The sequence below is a fragment of the Schistosoma haematobium genome, chromosome 1 (genome assembly GCF_000699445.3).
Source record: "Schistosoma haematobium chromosome 1, whole genome shotgun sequence".
In the NCBI taxonomy this organism is placed as follows: domain Eukaryota; kingdom Metazoa; phylum Platyhelminthes; class Trematoda; order Strigeidida; family Schistosomatidae; genus Schistosoma; species Schistosoma haematobium.
In genome coordinates this window covers 18,761,022-18,783,219 of record NC_067196.1, presented here as the reverse complement: position 1 = coordinate 18,783,219, position 22,198 = coordinate 18,761,022, and the positions used below count along the sequence as shown (strand labels likewise).

At 32.2% G+C, this 22,198-nt stretch overlaps 1 protein-coding gene across 1 annotated transcript in view; it reads right to left on the bottom strand.

Moving 5' to 3' along the window:
• MS3_00004254 (uncharacterized protein) overlaps window positions 1–22,198 on the bottom strand; it is a 70,224-nt gene that overhangs the window by 18,060 nt on the left and 29,966 nt on the right. Inside the window, exon 13 of the mRNA XM_051212154.1 lies at window positions 10,292–22,172. Within this exon, the coding sequence (XP_051073323.1) occupies window positions 22,024–22,172 (149 nt within the window). The 3' untranslated portion in view covers window positions 10,292–22,023. The remainder of the gene's footprint in view (window positions 1–10,291; window positions 22,173–22,198) is intronic.

Here is a 22,198-nt window from a genome sequence, read left to right as displayed (position 1 = left end):
ACTTTACTGAAATACCAATTCGGCCGTACAACTGATAACAAAGTGAGATTAGGCTGTAATTAGTGATATTTTAATATTTTATCATGGATATCTAAGGCTTTATATTAAAATAAAGAAATATTACATCACAGACTGATACTATGTGAAAAACTAATAGGAAGTAAAAAAAATATTGAGGAATTGTTTCATTCTAGGTATGGAACGACTCAGTAACCAGCATCCGTCATTCAACCAGGGATCGAAATAAAGAAATTCATGTCTTGCGGTGATTATAACACAATCAAATTATTAAGTGTTAATCCCATTCCAATAGATTTGCAATACTCTGGGCCTACAATTGGTTCTATCAATGGTATGTGTCCTAATTGTGATATGATTGAACTCCACGAGTCACAATATTTCAACAAAATTTCAAGAATTCTTAACAACTTACAACAGTCCTATACATTAATTCAACGGTTCGTTTGCCAACTTTGAATTGTTCACACTTATATCTAGAACTAATAAAACTAATCTTTATGACAAAGAATTGTTTATTTACGATAAATGATACTGTGATAATGCTGCATTTCATAAGATACATGTTAATCCATTGCCATGAGGACTACCTTATAATAGGTCTGTTTGTTTATCTGCAGGTTTTCATACCTCTCTCTTTCTCCCACTCTTACACACATACAAAAAAAGTCCTGAATAATTACAATCCATAAAATGGGATGCAACTATAAGAGTTCATGTAGAATACAAACGTAATGGATCGACTCATTGCAAAAAAGAGTGCAAGTCAAACTGTTGTAAGAATTCGTAGTAATTTAACTGAAATTCGCATCACAATTCGAAAAAAATGTGTTTATTCAAAGTATGATCCAGTTGTTTAGTAGTTTGAATAGTTGATTTTTTTGAACAAAATTTTTCAGTTTCTAAACTTTGCTTCGTTGAATATTGACAGATTTAAATTAAAATGATACATAAGTTTACTACCACACCTATTTGTTAGTAGATTTTCAACTAAAAACACAGTATGCTCACATGTAGAAAAATAATTCAGTATCTTATAGACCTTCAGATAACGTTACATAATTTCTAAACGAAAATATACACTCCAATAAAACTTCTGAGCCTATTGAACTGGATAAAAGCTTTTGATTCTGACTGTCAACAAGTTTAAGTCCAAAATAATTAGAGCACATGATAGTATGAACAAAAAACTTATGATGTAACACTTTGATGAATAAAAACTTACATGTGAAACGATTGGAAGGAATATTTCTCTGAAACTAAATAAAATTATTTTTGACAGCTTTCTAATCCAGAACAACTAACCTGTATTTATGAGTCTTGACAACTGATATCGTAAAGTAGTATACATGATATACAGTAGCCACGTCCAACTGGCTGATCGATTTTAATAGTTAAATGAAACGGTTGTTTGAAGTTTACATTTGAGAGGTGAATACAGTGGTCTTGAGTCCTGTTAGAAGTATGAGGGTGGTTATCACTCCTGGGTTGCCCACACCGTGGAAGGGTTCTTCTAGAGGTGTTCGACAAGAAACTGGGTTAGAGGTGGTCTTAGTAAGCGTGACCGCAGTGCCCGAGGGATAACTGCTTGAGGTCGGTCACACACGACCTTTTGTGGGTAATTTTCGTGTTAGCTCCGTACTTGTTGAGACCTTACCACCGGAGACGGATATCCGTGGGATAAGGTGAGGTGTGCATTTTTAGGGTCGACCTTTTCTAACCCCACTCCCCCTTTTGTGGGAAGGCAGCACCGCTGTTATGCTGGTTGTCTGAAGGAAACACGTTATTGCCGTCACACCTCCGTACAGTCAGCAGTACGACTTTGCCTTCGGACCTTGGGTTTGATGCATTTAGTTTCACCGTTCTTCAACCAACTTGTCTGGTATGGTAGGACCTTAAGGAACGATTGTCCCAGTCAGTATAGCTAGATTGCTTCATCACGATAGGCAAGCCCGACCACCACGTCAAGGTAGCAACAACGGTCGAGGAAGTTTACGTTTGGTTTTCTTTGATGCACCCATACATATATAAAACTATTTAGTACATTTAAAACACTACTCCTTGAATTTCTAGTTTCAATTGTCAGATTATCCTAATTTCAAAATTGTATGAATTCCAATGGTTAAAGCTAGTTTACATTATTAAGCATAAACTCGTATTCTTAGGTACTTGCTAAGCCCCACCTTATACCTTATTCTTCCTCTCTTTCTTAAATTATTAAAGATACGCTAATCTGTACACTTATCCACTATATAATGTAGATTCTAACTAGAAGCAGACCTACATTGAAATTGGATGAATTTGAATATTGTTGTAATATTACTAAATATTAGCTTGTAAAATACAAGGAATTCATATTTTAGCACTAAATCGATAATAAACCATAGGTTGTTAAGATATACTTTTAAAATGCAATTTTACAGTTATAATTAAAATAGTATTTATATACATTCAAATGCATTAATTTCATAAACTTAACTAATATCACAAAGATGATAAACAAAATTTTCATTCTATTCTCCTAATATATTTTGAACATAACGTATAATAAAATATTATCTGATGTATATTAGCCTGATTACGCTCTTTATTCATGTCTTTATTTTGGTTCATTTGATTAACTTTCCTCATTTTTGTTAATTAGCCCTATTGTATTAAAACACACTTGTATGGAAATGTATATAAACACATGTACTACTGAATATATATATATATATATATATATATATATATATATATATATATATATATAGGCTATTATGAATCAATATGTTATTACTATTGTTATCAATGGGTTGTTTAATATCGATGGTTTATGCCTATCTCTCTAGTTTGACCAGCATTTATTTTTAACTGTCCATATAGTTTAAAAGAATAATTTAGCTTAAAAACTCTATCATAATGTATAGTAACATTAAAATGGATAATTTTATTTTCAACGTGTAAATCATGATAATAAAACCAATTGAGTGGAATAGGAATAAAATGAATGAACCAAAAATAAATGTTTTATGTAAAAAAAAAAATAAACAATATTGGTCATTAATGCTGAATTATAGAATGAAATATATGTTATATCCTAGTGACGATTAAATTACAAGAAACTTCCGAGAACAATTAATCGACTAATATTATATATATATTGTTATTGCATAACTATTCAATAATTAGATTGTGTATATCTATATTCCTCTAATTATAAGCTTTATTTTGATCTATAGATTGTTATTGTACGATGTACTGTTTGTAAATTATACTCAGTTTATTGATTATCATCTCCCATGTTCACAGCCACTTTTTAGCTTGATCTTGTATAAATGTTATTTTCTATTTTAATAGTATGAGGCGGTTTGTTTGGCTGGTATATAAACCCAGTATGTTTGAAATAAATGATTCGCATAGTGGAAGCTAGTTTTGATTTTCTGGACTCAGCTGGATGGGTTAGGCGAATAAAAGACCACAAAGGACGCTAGGTTGCTCATACGAGTAGAACGTCATTGGTTTAGCACAGTACTAAGATTGAATAAGTCGTATTTTGATTGACGAATAAATCACGTGATAACTAGCCGGGTTTAAAGTCACAACAATATATATTTAGTATTTTTCATATTATTGAATAGTTGTAGAACGTAGTTAAATATAATTAAAATGTGGTAGAATTTAGAGAAGCGATTATTGAGTGTTTTATAATACATATCCTTCATCAAATAGTGTAGTTGTAATTACAACTAAATCATTTATAAGATTGAGAAAATGGGAATTCCTTAGAGCAAACAGTTAAGATTTAAGAGAAAACTTATACTATTCGTTTAAATATATCTGAGATTATGAATAATTGTTATTTGGGTAATCATTATCCCAAACTACTGAATAGTGGAAATTAGTTACGAGTGGGTTTGAGATTAAACGATAATATGTACTTACTCGTGATTCAAAACATGTGGTAGAATCTAGGACATTTAAGTGCTCCAGTGGGCATAACATTAGTTAATAATTTATGTGTTGGAGAGAGTAAGATGTGATTGTCTGATGATCGAAGGTGCATACATCCAGTTATAGTGAATGTAAGAAATCATTTTACGTATAACTTTGAGTTCATTCTACATTGACTAATTGTATCTTTCGACAACAAACCTTTATTCTGATTCACAATTTTTGATCGGATTGTAGGTATCTGAGTTCACGTAACTTAGTGTCAAGTCCATTTAGTAAAACATTCACACCTACACATTTCTCTTATGCTACGCTAACCTAGTCCTTTCGACAATTAATATTCATAAGTGTGTACGCTTTAGATTCATCCTCCAATCATTATATCATCCACATTCTCATTCACCATAGCCATCAACCAATTCACTAAATCAACGACTTTTCGCATAATAACCATTCACCGAGTGTTTTTTCAGAACGTAGTCATTGTATATAAAGCACTACTACTGTGGTGTGTGCTACTAATGTCGACAGAGAAAAGTAGTATCTATCACCAATCGAAAGTGGAATTCCTAGGGGCAGAATGTTAAGAAGATGGAATAGAAAGGAACGAGAACAAAGAGTAATTATTATAAAAATGAAAGAACAATAAAGTCTGAGACAATTGATGAACATTTTGCAAATAAAGTACTTACTGTATGGCTCCCAGATTTTACTAAGACATTCTGTATTCCGTATTCACCTACATTTGGTTGTCCTCACCCGTGTCCCCATTCACAATACTACGACAATCTAGTCCAATGAACTATCAACAACTTTACCAATCTCCTCTATTCCCAACACATAATTGAATAATAAACTTTCGTCTATACACATATGTAAGCTCACTTACACAATAACGTATATTCCTATAACAACACTAAAAAATCAAACGAGTAGTTACAAATACCTTTTACTGAATCAGATGATTATAGGAGTATAGTGCAAGATCAAGACATATCATTTAAAACTTAGACGGCTGTTTCGTTCTAGTATGGAGTTATAGTGAGAAAGCGTGATCAGTGTACTCCAATCCGTGTCGGATGTGAAAGTTATCTACTTCAGACAATGGATGAAGGTTTGCACAAGATCATGGATCGATTGAGGTAGAATCATGTGGTGAGGGAGAGAATCCAATGATTTGAAATAAAACGATAACGTCGTGAAAGGGTTTGCTCTCATACAAACTACGTAATGAGTAATAGGTAATCGTCAAAATTTCTTCAATTTGAACTCCCTTCAAATGAAAATTATACTAAAAATTAATCGTTTATTGAAGAAGAAGAAGAAGAAGAAGAAGAAGAATACGGTTGTGGATGCTACTCACAAGAATGTTTGCCTCGATATTGCCTTAATTCACAAGCTTTTTTGTAAGCAATGATAAATAGTGGCCAGCAGTGGAATCCAGGACGTGCCTTTGACCTATTTGAGACTCGTATGCACATATGCCAATAACAGACTGATCAATTGCAGTCTTAAACCTCAATGGGAAGATACAAGCCAAACAATACCAAGTGAATTAAACTTCACCCCATTGCACAAGCAACTGGCTGTCAGGACTGAGTAGCTGAGTGGATAACGCGATGGCGTTTGAAGCGAATGGTACTGGGTTCGAGTCCTAGAGTGAACATCAACTCTGGGATCCCAGTACATCCTGCTGACGAGTCCTAAATAGGACGAAACGCGCGTCCTGGATTCCATTGCTAGCCACCACCCTTCATTGTTTATATAAATACAGAGTTGTTGGATAGAGTTCAAGCGCATACATCAATAACCGTTATATCATAGGCTTATAAACACTACAAAATTTATATTATTTCATATGACGATGCATATACCTTAATTTATGCATGATACATACATATACTAATACTAATTGTGTTGAAGTATATAAATAAAATATTTCACTAATTAACAGATATTGATTTGTTTATTTATTTTTTTAACCTAATAACATGAGAAACATACCAAACTAGATTAGACGGCTCAGTAACAAAGAAAGTTTCTACTTTAATCTGCATGAAAAAGCATAAATAGTTCAAGGTTAATCATTATTACTATTATGCAATTGCTTTTAGTGTTTAATGTAAAGGCTAGACAGTCTGTAAAATACTGAAAACATTTGTCTTAGATTAATAAATAAACTATTAATTGAACTTCTATACAAAAGCAGAATGCATAGACTGCTTAAGTATGTGAAATACAAAAAAATTGTTAATGGAACTATGTACAAAATTTATGGCTCAATATTACCGAAAACATATATCTACCTTATGAAATGATGTGTATATTTTGTACTGTTATATACAGTTATATAAAAAACTCCATACAGTTTGAATGTAATTGCTATCCCATACTGATGTCATCTAAACAACCATAGGAAATCATCGAAGATCGAAAACTGTTTCATTTTACACCCGAATGTATGTCCGTGAGATACGCATACGGTATAGAGACCGAAAACCCTCAGTCTTGATGATAGATATTATGCCTTTAATTCAAGGGCTTATACAGCACATTTTTACTCAATACCGTTGAAAACTGAAAATTTAACTCTGGAATTGGTTGACTTTACAGTTCCCTTTCAGGGAATATTTTTTCAATCTCAATGAATATAAATTCACAGATAAAAAGATACATATTGCCCCCTAGATTATCCTTTGAGAAAATTGGATGTTAAGATTTTCAGCTTACTAATTCGATGGCAGGAGAAGTGGTGAGTCTTAAACTTAAAGTGTAGCAATTCTTTTAGGAGTTATTGATTTCGGTCATCACGTGAAAATACATTATCAGGATGAAACTTTGTACATGAGATTTGTCCATAGATAATTTAATGAAGAAAATCATGACTTGAACCTAAACACATGCACTAGAACCACTGAATCGTAACAAACAACCATCAAATTCTCAATATAAATTGAATATATGACCCACTATTGTCTGGAAATCGAAAGTGTTTACAATAATGTTCTACAATCCAGTTTCTTTTATTAGAGTTCACTCGACAATAGTAGAATGAGTATACGCGCTTATTTATTTACAAGACAATTTTTTTATTATTTGAATGTTGTAATTTGTTTAGTTGAAATTCTAATACGATCATAACTTTATTTAAATAAAATTTCATTATCAGTTAATTTAAACAAATGAAATCAATTGGAAATTTTCAAGCAAGAATCGAGTCAGGATATTGTGTTTTATGTATATTTCTGTCGTTTATACTTACCTACTTATCTACCTAAATTGAAACAACAACGATCTGCTTGATTATCGTCAAAATGTCAAACTGATTTAGTAGGATTTTGACAACAGCAACAATACCACTACTATACAAAATATTGGAAGAAGAAATTCAATAAGAGAAAAAGGTAAGCAGATTAATACTCTTCAATGACGCATAAATGATTCATTGATTTTTTTATTCATTTACTAGAATGTCATCGAATACAGACACACCGCCTGTCAAGGTCACATACATCAGTCGTTTAATGATTTCCTCTTGTCATTATTCAAGGAAGTAGGACAATTTTTCATTCCAACCAAACTAGGTACAGTTGCGTCTATTTATGGTATGGTCGAATGAGAGAAGGCGGGAGGTGACAGTGGCACCACGACAAATCTATACCGTCACAAAGATCTAAACAATTTAAGGCAAATACTATTTTTGGCATGTTAGAATACGTACTGAGTGTGAATTTCTGTACTTAGCTTTGAGTTATACCGTTTGAATGTAAACTAGTAATAACTAATTGATTGATCAAATTCAAATAATTGAAACAGGATTCAAACTTGTGACTTATTATTGTTGCAAGACAACTGTTCTATTCAATAAACCATGATGTTAAAGGCAATCGATTCAAATTTAACGTCACCAGAAGTTACTAAAAACAATTTTACCATTTGCGAAGTACTTATCTCAATAAGTTAGCGTCAATTTAGCATAAAATTATTGAGAACCAAGGTTTAATTTCATGAATGTAAAGATTGCTAACAAATGATTTGTAATTACGACAAAACAGTCGTATTCTTTCAACTGTTTTCTTCTCTTTCTCTCTCACTTGCTTTACCTACCAGTTAACGTTAGTTTATGATGTACGTCGACTGAAAAACACCTCATATAAAAAGTGTTCACAAAATCTACATAGAATTACTGATTTAATTAAATATTATTCTCCTAACCCAGGTAATATTCAATTTTTAAAATGAAATTTACCCAAACATAATTATTTCCACCCACCCCCCCTAAAATTAGGTTCCTACATTTTATTACTTTCTGAAAAAAAAGGGAAAAGAATAAGCAAGAACATTTTCTTTCTTTTATTTCTCTGAACAAAAAGCCGATGTGGAAGTAACAAAAATATAACAAGCATAAACATAACTTGTTTTCACTAACAAGTAAGTAGTTCATAATGACAATTTACAATTGAGACATATTTATTCTACACTCTTTATACGGTATACTAGCTGACTAAGAAACAATATTATAAATCATTACATGCCAACTTAAATCAATCTTAACACAGAATAGTTATTACGTAACATTCTAGACTGATTTGCTAAATACATAAAAATCAACACTGAAATAAAAATCAATCATGAATAGTAAATACATTGAAAAACATACTACTGTAATTCAGTCAAATATGATCATAGGAAAAGAAATGATAATCTGAATAAATAATGAGTAGTATGAACTGATGTTGAGTTAAATAAAATTGTCCAGAAGAAAAAAATACTATCATAGAGAATAACTAAGTAAACTATGTATAATTGTAGGGCAAGCTGTGATGAGTAGAGTGCTATCATATAATTTTTTTTACCAGGATGACAATTATTACAGAAAATGAAATGTGGTTTATTGGATCTTAGGTCAGTTGTTAAAATGTAATACACTCACCAGGAGGAATCAAGGATTTAATTTCAATTCATGGCGTTAGTGTAGGTGTTAACTGGTGGGGAATTCCAGAATATGGCTTAAAAGAAAACAACTAATCAGTGTTCACTAGATTTCCATAGTTCTCCAACATTAAAACCCCATATCAATTCTAACAATTATATATATATATATATATATATATATATATATATATATATATATATATATATATATATGAAAGTAAATTCAAAAAGTTTGGTATGAGAACAATATCATATTGACCACCCCGAATTAGATAAACAAACATATTGGTTGATTGACATAATATATTTTAAAACATACACAGATTGTAACGACATTGCAATGAGAATGACAACAAAACAGCTGACTGAATCGGAAAGTTGTAGCAACATTGTATTTTTCCACAGTTTACAGGCTAATAATACCTTTATGATTTAACAAGCAAATTGACTTCAACTGGAGAACTGTTGGAAATCAAGGATCATTGAATAAATGTTTCATTTTAATTTCAGACATCTTAAAATACTTCATCCACAACCTTTAGGTCTTGTGATAAGTGTATCATCCCCAAATGCCCTGGTACGGCCGAGAGTGGGGAGAGTCCGCTCTCCCTCTCGAAATGCTCTCACATGGCCACGCGTATACAGCCTCTGACAAGGAAGTCCTACTCACTGCCTTCTTGTGGAGGGGGTGTTGTTTACGAAAATGAGAGGACGAAAAGCGAATGTCCGGCGCTTTAACCGGATTCCAAATCACTGGTGCACATGGACTCCAGTATCCTGCGGGAACAAATGGCGTATGAACCAATTGTTGGTCACCGGCTTCCATGGGACTGCATCTCCTGACGATGCTCCACTGCCTTGTGGATCAGACCTTCAGGTCGAAGGCTCGGGGAGTGGCCCCCAAGAAAACCACCTGCTTCGGTGTGGGCACCCAGGTAGTATCACAGCCCTCACACATATCGAATGAGATTTATGTGGCGCATATGTATTTGGCGCCTCCCTGCACCAATATCTATGTGTTAAAATAAATAATAATAATAATCACCCCTAGACGACTGATTTGGAATTTAATGGTCGAATAACCTCTGGTTTTCAGTGGTAGTTGGTATTTGAAGAGTATGATGGTGCATCAGTGGTAGGAAAGACAACAATGCAAAGCAATTACTTATTATGTAATTAGGATTGTCATCACTGATTAATCTGAAAAGTTATCTATAGTTCAAAAATATCATGAATTTCTTAATTATATAATCTTATTAAGTTAGTCAGTTGATTAATCTATTGAAATCTATCCTGTTTGAATTTTTAAGGACTGGATATGTAAGTGAAAGGAACTTAATGATACACAAAAAAGTGAGTAGACGGACAAAATTAATAATAATAAACAATATTAAAAACAGTTTACATTGGGTATAATTGAATCCAAGTCTGGAGTAGCATCTGGTCCAGCAGTGATAAAAATATTAGAATTCATTATTGTTTCAGATTTTCCAAGTGTAGAGAAATTATTTGGAATAGATGATAAGTCCGGTACACAAAAATAACCAGCCCATAGCATTCTAGGTCGTTTACAATGACCTTGACTGGCTGATGAAGGATGTACGGTATCTATCAAAACACAAATAAATAATTTATTACAGCATTAAAATATGTCACTGAAGCGCAAAGTAAACTTTAAAAACATGACAAGAATACTCTTAATCAATAGATGCATTGGAGCTAGAAATGGAATCTAAGAGGCATACTTCATCTTGTTTGGGACTCATCAGCTGGATGTATGTGTATCCCAGTGTTGAAGTTCACCCAGTATCACAGATATCATATCCACCAGACAACTGAGTGGCTGTTTGGATTCAGTAGCTTAGTGAATAACCTGTTGAAAGTACAAAAGGGGAGTCAGTGAGTTCGAGTCCGGTTGTGAGCATCAGTTCTGCGATGCAGGTATGTTTAACTTATGACTTCCAAGTAGAACGAAACTTACATTATGGATCCCATTACCAGCTACCATCCACATAATAATAATTGAAATGTTCTTTTTACAGTAAAAATAAATTTTTCATGAAGGTCAGGAATATTTTCTTTATAAAATTCACTTAGAAGAATATTTCTAAATAGAAATAAGAAATAAATAGTAGTGAAAATGATGGAATATTTTTCAAATTGATCCATCAACTACCAATGGAACTATAATTTTCAAATTGTGAAGTAGACAAGGCAAACAAGCAAGTTGTAAAGGTCAAAAAAGATGAAGTTATCTCAAATAACTATTTTAATACTAAGTTATAATTTTGAAAAAAAAGTCACTCTGTGAGAAGATTCCACATCAAATTCATGCAATTAGTTTAATCTTATGATTATGCTTAAAAGCAATTCGTTTAATATGACATTATTAGAGACTATTTATTATGCGCCAGGGTTTTATGTTTGTGGTGATTAACAAGAATATGTGTATTTGCCATCTTATGGGGGCCAAGGGTTAGTTTCGTTTACTAACGATCCTAACTGTAATCAGACAGTGTGCCACAGTCAGCAGTATAGTTACTAAGTTATTAAGGCTACAACAAATAACCTGTTGTTGAACCGACATATTTACACCAATCAATCGTTGATTAGTGTAGTGCTTAACAGTGACCAAAGAACTTCATTACAAAAGAAAAACTTAGATGTAAAGTTTGTAGTGATAACTTTAAGCTCCAGTTGATTTTCAACACAGATTGTCATTAACTGGAGGAGGTGACCAATGAAATGATCATTTATAGACAGTAATCTGATTTTATGACTGAATGGTTGTCGCTGAGATACACCTTATTGTGTATAGGTTAGCGATACTTTATGAATGACTAAAACAGAGTATATGTATTGATCAGTTAGATTAGCTTAATTTAAAATACTAGTAGATTTCTCTAAGCACAAAACCAGGTTATTATTGATAAAAATAAGAACGGCGACAAGTGATCACGATATAATAATCATATATCCGTACAAACATAGCTTAGATGATAATAACCAGACTAAACAATAAACATCTATATACTATGTCTTCTACTTACTTTCACCATCACACACGCACACCCTGTCTTCAAACAAAAAATAGTTCACTGACTAAAATGCCACCAAAATAAAACTTTAAAGAAAACAACGACATTAGCGGACCACCCATACAAGTGAACTTCGATTGAAATTTTAAAAAAGGTACAGTCTTTTTTTTAAACGTAAGTAACTTTAGTGTACTGTCAATAATGCTATGTACAGCTAGCTTTTTCTTAGATTAACAAGTTGAAATAACTATACAATAGTAGTATACAGAGGATGAACTGAATGATGGACGTGACAATCTATAAAAGTCATATTAAAAAATGATACATCTGTTAATGGAACGATTATTGGTGGCTTCCTAGCCACTACTTATAACCACTGGTTACATCTACATTCCAGATAAAAGTACAGAAAAGGCAAGAAATGTGAAGTTAATTATACGTGGAAAATCGAGTGCATTCAGAGTTTAAAATGGTTTTATTCTTACGGAAACATATGAAACATAATAACGATGTAGGTAATTATCTACCCAAAATATGACATGCAATCTTTCATTTTTTTAGATGTCTCTCTGATAGCTGATTGAATGAAACGCTCCTAGGAGTTTTTGGGTTATTAGAGACTCTTACAAGATATATATACTAATGAACAGAAACATGTACGGTCATATATATATATATATATATATATATATATATATATATATATATATATATATATATATAAACAGTGTGGAAAGAAATGATTACTGCCCTGTACAAAATAATGATACTATAGTGTGTGCTACTGATGTCGACAGATATAAGTAGTATGTATCACCAATTGAAAGTGAAATGCCTGGCGGCAGAATATTAAGATGATGAAAGAGAAGAGAACGAGAATTATTATTATTATTACGGGAACGAAGAAACGATCAAGTCTGAGACAATTGATTGACTTTTTGCAAATGAAGTATTTGCTGTATGGTTCACAGATTTTACTAAGACGTTCTGTAATTTTGCATTCAAATACATTCGGTTGTCCCCACTTGTGTGTTCTCCTTTACTACAATGCTGCTGTTATAGCAGTGTGTTTTAATTTTTTCATTTAGTCATCACAAACATTGATTCAGTTAGGTTTTATCCCTCTTCTTCTCTTTCTCTCAATCTATCAACAATTTTGAATTCTATTTTATCACGCAATAATGAGTCACATATCTGAGCTGAGAAAAAAAGAAAACATAAAGGAAGAAGACAACTACAGCAACTTTCAGCTATCCATACGAGAATAACTTTTAAGGCAAACACTACAAACAAAACAAAAGTAAAATATACTTAGAAGTAGTTATAAACAAAACAGAGAAAGTATGGAATGTATGGAATGAGAATTTACTGCGATAGAAAAAGGAAGGGAAATAGGAATAATACAACTTTTTGTGAGAAACATTATCACGGAAAATATTTTAACTTATGTAGAGAGGCAATTCGCACAGAATGCACAGATGCCAATAAGGCACTGATCAATTGCAGTCCTAAATATCAATGAGAAGATTCAAACATACAATACAATATGTAGAGTAGGATTAATCAAGTGAGAAAAATGTGAATGGGTAATCGTTGTTCCATTGAAAAAAAGGGATTATTTTTAAAGCAATCAATTTCTAAATATTATGTTAAACGAATTAACGCGTAGATTGAATATTAGTTAGTTGATGTCAAGAAATAAAATTATTGGCTGTTTAAAAAGATGAAAATCTACTGAATTTCAAATAGAATAGCATCAATTACGAAGTGATGGCTGGAACTTTCAATGCTTTTGACTTGATCACTAACATGATTAAATTTGTTTCGGCCAACATAAGAACACTAGAAAAATAGATCTCTTGAACTGCAGCTCTACTTTAATCTCTCAAAATGCTAACATATTACAGCAATTCTTTCTTTACTGACAAAAGCAAACTGAAAAAGGAACCAAATAGTCAATTTATAGAAAAGTACAACTATCTACTTCCATCTTGGATGTACTCATCTGTTGATTTATCTTATGTTATGATCCAACAAGAGATCTAGAGAAATCATAAAGCATTAGCGTGAATGGTAACATCGATATCCCTCAACGAGAAATACTAATTTTCTTCTGAATATTGTTTGTAATGGCTGAGTCATTAAGCTTTAGATAAATGTACAGAAACCTATCTCCATAAACTATTGTAATATGTGAAAATAACTAAATCAAATTACTTAAAATAATAGTGAACATAGGCAGTAAATGAAGGTCGAAAAAAGACAACAATTCGAATGTTCAGTTCACTTTATCCTAAAATTATCCGCACTCATTATCTTAATTATCAACCGAATGATATGTTATCGACCGAATTATGTACCATCGTACCGAAACATGAATTGGAATGAAAAGTGACCTTCAACTAACTCACTAGCTAACTAGTTAATTAATTAACTATTTGTATGAAGGTTAGTGATACTAACTGGCTGCCCAAAATAAAACAGACAGCGCGGAATTCGCAAATAAAACCTACTGCTTGAAAACCAAATACCATATCCAGCAAACTAATGATCTACAGTATACGGAAATAAATTATGAAAACTGTCATTATATGAAAGTCACGTCGTTAAAAATTGCTTTTCATAGGATAAATATGCATTTCTTAGCGAATGAAAATCAACAAGAGCTGGTAAACAACTAAAACACTATGGGTATAACGTAGAAACAACTTTACCATTTATCCACTTAAGGCTAACAGTGGAATCAAAGTACAAAAAACGTCTTTCGTGTTATGTCCCACTGTGTCATCACATGTATTTGTGTACGCACATATTTAAATGTTTTCAATCAGACCACAGCTTTAAGCTTTGTAATGTTATTTACAATAATAGCTATAAGATCTATAAAGCATTATTGTTTTATTATAAGATTGAATAATGAGTGTACTTAGTATTTTGCACATTTTTTGAGATGAAAAACTATAATGTCATTATGATCAGTTAGATGGTGATTATAATTTATCGTTGAAACAGTTATTTGAGAACAAAAATAGATTTTCGCATGAACAGATTAATCTTGACTCGATCAGTGATCTATGAGCAACATATTCACCCACAAGATATGCAAGGTTTGAGTTTGATCAAGTGTAAGGTTACAGGTGTGTGTTTGATGAAATAATTATCTAAACGATTTCTTGGTTATTAATGGTTTTTTAGTTAATGTCTACTAGGTAGAAAAGTAACTTCACGCAGTGATTGCAACTATCAAATTATTTGTGTTTTACTTTAAAATGATCAATAAATAGTATGATATGAATACAACTTGAATTACAGATTCTAGTGTTTAAGTATTGACTATCTTTACTACTCTATAATTAAACAATCTTACGTAACAGTGAAACGTTCAAGGTAAACCTATGATTTCATGCACAGATAAAAGTATCGTCATAATCATTATTTTAATATTATTAGTGATATAAATGAAATATATCATTCAAACAACACCTAATTACATGTATATATCACAGATGCTCAAATTTATTTTAACTACTTTATGTGTGCAGGCACGGACATATATGATGGAGAGAGAAAAGATCATGTAAGCTGGACAAATTTGTAAAACGATATATATAGTAGCATTTTGGCAGTACGTATGTGGATTTTTACGGCGAATTAATATCAGCTTTAGAATTACTGGAATCCAGAGTGTACTTAACAACAAGTGCGTTCTAAGTGAGAAACTTCACAAAATTATTGACTAACAGCCATTCAGGATACAACCAAAGAACCTTCAAGTTTTATTGAAAAATTTATGACTAAGCACTTTATTAAATAAAAACCAAAATAAGTAGTGAAATCAGCGTAAAGTGTTTTATTACATACATCGAACTTGTAACACGTTCGGAACTTAGCTTTTTATGAGATTTTAGTGTCAATTGTCAGATCGTCTTGATTTCACGCTTATGTCATTATCGATAGTTACCAATTGCTTATATTATTAAACACAAACTAAACACTGTATGTGCCTATCAATCGTCGTCTTACTTTTGCTCTTGCTCTTCACTCTTTCAGAGTCAGATGCTACTCTGCACATTCCCTCAAAATAAAACACATTTCTTAAAACTAGACACAGTCCAATCAAAGGTTGAATACGACATGCATACTAATATTTAGAAAAAATGTTTGTACACCCCTTTAAGTGAAACACACTAGTGAATTTGTTTAAATTAGTTGTCAGACTACATAAAATAAACAGCATCTAGTCAGAAACAATTTAATGACTCAACAATATGGAAGCTCAATTAAAAAGTATACAAACAAAGAGTGAATGCATACGAACATGTGTGTTCTTATTACTTCAAAACGCGCATAAACATGTGTATTTAATGATAAAGTGTTTTTTACCACTAAATGTATGAGGTTGAGGCTTCCATTTTAAACTATACTTCAGTATAATCATGTGACTGACCGCTTGAAAGTGAAAAACGATGATACAATTCAACTACACTAATGTGGTTAGAAATAAATAATTTTACGTATTCCTACCTCGATCAATAGCTATACAACTAGTGAAAACCTGGAGGCACAGACAAGAAAGTTGTTACGTCCCAGCATAGGAATCATCAAAGGCGGTGAGCACCCACGACAGTACAAAGAGCCAAACCCACGACCTTCGGTCTCACGAGAGAACACTTAAACTCTAGACCATTGAGTCGGAATTTAATGGTGTTAATGTCTGATTATAAATGGTTGGAATTCATTAGTTAGAAGATAGGATATACTGTTGCACCTTACAGTGGAACTTGTTGATATCATTAGTAACGAACTCTTAGAATCGATAATATTGTGTGTCTGGTATAAATATAGCTAATTTAAAAGCAATCTTCATTAAGGTGCTGGAATGAATTTTTATCAAAATTGCTGAATTGGAAGAAATGACGTGTGAGGGTATAAACTAAGCTAACTTACTGAAGGAAGCCTATAAATGAAACTGGTAATGTCTCATACTATAAGTGTGAATCATAAATATACTTTGAAAATATAACACATTGAATCCTAACTAATTGACTACAAGAAAATTAGCTAGATGCTGTCAAAGTGTTGAGAGCTTGAGTTTGCTTCCATTAATAATTATAAATGAATGAATCCATATCAAAATATTTTGGAATAAAACAAGAATAAATGTCGAAGCTTCTTGATTCTTCTGGATGTAACAACTAGCAAGAAAATGTCTGGCACTCGCCTAATTCTACATTGGATTGTTCAACATTATGATGCATAATATTGCTACTGATAATTCATTTAGTTTAAGTCGGTAAGAAGCAGATCTGTCGATCATATCAAACTGTTTAGCTTTTGATGTAGTTTATAAATTTCATTGAATTTTAAAAAATTAAAACACATCGGTTTAAATATTATGCATAATTTTGTAATCTACCGCTCATGATGATGCAGTTGTATATACAACGATTCACTTACTGTGCGTAACATGCAGACTATTAGAAACTTACCTGTCAGTCAAACACAATCTACCTTTATTAACTGATTTAACGAATAAAGAAAAGCTGAATTGATACCCACCAATATGAATTACAGTATGACAGAATAACATCTTCGATGTATGTATACAAACTATTTAGCTTTATATGTAAAAGAACATTTCATTAACACATAGATGATAAAGATTAGATAAGTTATTATATACAAAATCGTCGTGATATTAAACTACAAATAATGTTTTTTTATAGGGTCGGTTCGTGGTGTCAAACTTTAACTATCCCTACAAACCTGATATGGTAATTATTGATCACGTGCTCACTAATGATTGATTTTGAGCGGTAATTTCCGGAGTTCTAATGAGAAGCCATGACTAGTGAAACTCAACCGTGTCGAGTGTGTAGCAGTTAGTTACTCATTAAAGCCAGCGAGAAATAGTTCAGTAATATCGTGAACTGATTGAATTCAAACATCTAAACACTTGAATGTCAGCTTAGTGGTTCAGAAGTTAAGCTCTTGGCAGGAGATCGAAGGTCCTGGATCCGATCCAGGATGATTGTGAATGCACACTGTTGAAGCACTCCATAATAGAACAAAACATTTGTCCAGTACTTCATAGTTTTCAATAAATATCTTACTGAACTTAAACTGATACAGCCTCAATTAACCTACTATAACTATTAAAATAAGTGAAACGAGAAATAAGTATACTACTATTATTCTCGTTGTCAATCATTTGCTCAACAAAATGATAATAGCGAAATAAATACATATATGTTCAATGATCTGAAAGCTATTCATTATGATAAACATTAACATTTAATATTAGTAAAAATTATACGACTGTTTAAAGTTCATATAGACTTAACTCTCAATAAAAAATGGTATTGTATCAGTTAATATATATTCATGAATATAAGAGCTGAAAAACCAGAACCAACAGTTTAAATAGTACCTTATACACAGAGTGAATTCTGAATCCATTACATATCGAACTCATAATGATAATTATTATTACTATTAGCATTACTGTTATTACCAGTATTATTAATAATGATTTATTCAATATTAAAATTTAAAAACAAATTAATAGCATGAATATGAATGAATTGTGAATGAGACGTAATCCTAATACATTCCCATTCCACTGATTTGTTTGATGTTCAAAATATTAAGGAAAACCAATTGATTTGTGCCAGATTGTCTAGTTGTAGAACAGATAAAAAAAGAATACTCATATTCCGTGATCCACACGATTAGTTCACCTCGATGACATAATTTAGCATTAAAACATTCTTTATGGTTCACTAATAAGTCATTAAATTGGAACAAATTGACGAGACGATCAGCTTTAAGATAAGAACTGTGGGATTTGAGCGCGAAATTCATCTATCTATATAATTACACAGAGCTGTAACGTTATGCAGTCAGTTTGAACTTTGCATTACAATAATACGCTATCTAATAGAAAGTACTTAGATGTTATTGAATCCTATCATGTAACGCATATAATGCATTAGGATTAACACTTATATTAAAATGGGTCTACTACAAGAAAACGAGCCTGAAAAAGTCCTACACCTTCAGATAATGACAACTATGTTATTACCTTTAGCACAAGCCTAGTAACGTTTTCTGAAACAGATAATGTTAGGAGTAAACTTACACAACACTTGCTGCTGGATGTCAGTCAGTCAGCTACAACGTAGGACCAGGCACATATGTGAATCGATCTAAGTTGCCATACCTCATTAGTACAACAAAATGAACACTGAATTCATAGAAGTGGTTAATTCAGTGGTGGTACTATATAAAAGTAAGATAGTACAGGAAGAAAAAATTAGTTCGTAGAAAGAAAGATATGAAGCGATTTTAATCTCACGGTTTGAGGAAAAACAAAGTATATACATCGACGCCATTGTGATCGATTCTGAGCTGTCACCCACAGTATCCAATCATTGGTTACGATAGTCACGCGGACCCCAACCAAGTAGTCTGCATCTACCAACATGGCTCAGACCACAAGTTCGGGACTTCAAGCACAAATTCCACGTTTTGGTTTGGACGCCCCTAACTTCTTCCCAACCATCCCTTACACTAGTCAGCATTGTAAGGCGTGGTAATCGATGTTCAGGCATACGTAATATGTGGCCCAACTATCTCAGTCAATGAAGATTCACAACCTCGTCAACTGATTTACCATCATTCCCTTATACCCTACGTTTAACCTCACTATTACTTGCCTGGTGATCCCAGTAGATGCGAGCAATATTTCTAAGACATCTGTGGTCAAATATTAGTAGCTAATGAATATCTTCTACTCATAATGGCCACATTTCGCAGCCGTAAAGCAAAACAGAACGAACTGGCACTGGATGACTCAGTTTCTAGTTTAATAACGAGCCGTACATCAAGATCAATTAAGCATCGATAATATTGAGAGTGAATTAGACAATATATATAAGCAATTAAGCGATATGAGTTGTAAAGTAGAATCATCTGTGGGCTCTTTATCAAAACATGATCTTCAGCAAAAACTAAAAGCACCATCACCTCTCAAACTGGTGTCGTCGAAAAACGTGATTTCTGAGGAACTTGAAGACACTAAGGTTTACGGACTAAGGTTATCTGCATAATTTCCATCTCGTCGTCGAGTGAGTCTTTTGAATATAGTCTGTTATTTATAAAGAACAACATTTTAACAAGACTTCTATATAAAATTGATCAAAAGCTGTTGAAATGAAAACACGAGCATTTAGGAAGATTTATGGTTAATAGGATGTGAACCGTAACATATTTGTTTCTTAGTATCCCTAAGTATTAGAAATTCATTCTGTTCTACATTTTGGGCTCGTATGTAAATTCGAGATTCAGTGGAGTCGAATAGAAAAAACATTTAAGTAAGTGATCGCCATCGTTTCTGTTGTTAAATAATGTATTATCATCAGCATAACTAGAATACATCGATGTTTGTTCTATCACATCTTTAGGTTTGGTATTTTCTAGTTATGCTAGAAAAATATCAGTAAATATAGGGTCTCTTTGGATGACCCATGGAGATAAACCTGTCTATCAATACTACTTCTCATTAAAGTGAAACAGAATAACCGCAGTAATTCTTCTAGTCTCTTCGGAAAGTCAATCATGTCAGGTGACAGTTTATAATATTAATAGTCTAGTCTAGGAGAATATTAGTGACGGAAGAATCCACAAGAAAAAAGAACCATGTACTTTTTGCATAATATGATCTCATCTATTCTCTATTGGTAACGTTAAAACTACTTGAAACTATGAACAGCTGATTTTCTATATATAGGCATAATCAACTGAGTAAACTTTCAAGTGAGCTTATAATGTACTGATGCGATTATCGTTAAAATGGGTCTTATAAAATTTTTCCGTTACGGGATCGTGATAATTTTATTGCTGACTAATACCTATTATACAATTTGTACCTCAATAAACTATTCTAAGTATAAACAAATGAACAAACTGTGCAAAGAAAAACTAATTAATTTCAAGTTTGGAGTTGTAGAGATTGTTGAATTTCATCGCATTCATGAACCGATCAATGTTGGACCACCATTGAAAACCTGGGAGCAATGGACAGCGGTCTCGTTTTAGTACAGGAATCCTCAGCGATGCACATCAACGATCCCAGACGCGGGATCCAAACCCAGGACCTATGACCTCGCGCGAACACTTGAATTCTAGACAATCAGGCCGACAGCCATTGGTGTTGATGTCTAACATCAATCGATCCACGATGTTGCGCGACCATCCTCGATTGTTTTATAATTAATAATAATAAATGTATGAAGAATGTAGAAAACCAAAGTAATATATATAAGGAGGACCAACATAAAAAGAACGAGATAAATTCTCACCTTTTTAAGTTACACATATACAGAGAAAAAAGATGAATATCAAAATCAAGATAGATTATACAATGTAGAACATCTCAAAGATCTATGAAACAGAAAAGAATATTTATGAACGATTTCTTAGTTACGCTGCTCACTTTGAGTTGTGCAAAATAACAAGGTGTGCTATTGCAGTGAAACTATTGATTCACCAAACACATGTGAATATTTATTCGGTTGAACATTTTCTACTAGATTATACTAACTGATGACTACATGGAGGTTAACTGAAATGTTAAATGATCATCTAGTTTAGAGGTATAAGTACTTTGGAAATAAGAGCGATGGGTTAAATCGTCCAATAACTCGACGGTAGTTGGTAACTGGTGGTTAACAAAAAATTATCTGGGTTTCATGATTGTTAGAATTAACCAACCAAGAGTATTTTATATGTCACAAGATCAATGTAAACGTATTAGTTCATAAATTTTAATTAAATCTATTCGAATCCAAGCTTTTTATTCAGTTTTCTCAACTGAAGTCAATTAATTTTAATCTATTTATACGTCGTTATCTTTCATACAAATACCTGTGACAATTTACTGTAAATGGTTAGATTGGAAATCTTTTTTTTACACATAAGTTAAATAATTTGAATTTGATTACTTCAGTGTCATCGAAGAGATTCATTTCAACTGATAACTAAGAAATGAAAATTCTCTTTGAAAAAAAAAACCTTTTTAGTTCTTAATGGTTTTTTGTTACAAATTATCAAACAAGGAATACAACGTTAAAAAAACAACACAAAACTCACTATCATCATATTGTGTAAATAAACAATTTAAAAGAGGTTGGAAAATTTTCTTTGGATCATACGGTTGTTTAATGATTGCACATAGATGTACGACAACTGAATTTAATTTTTGTTTTGAAGAG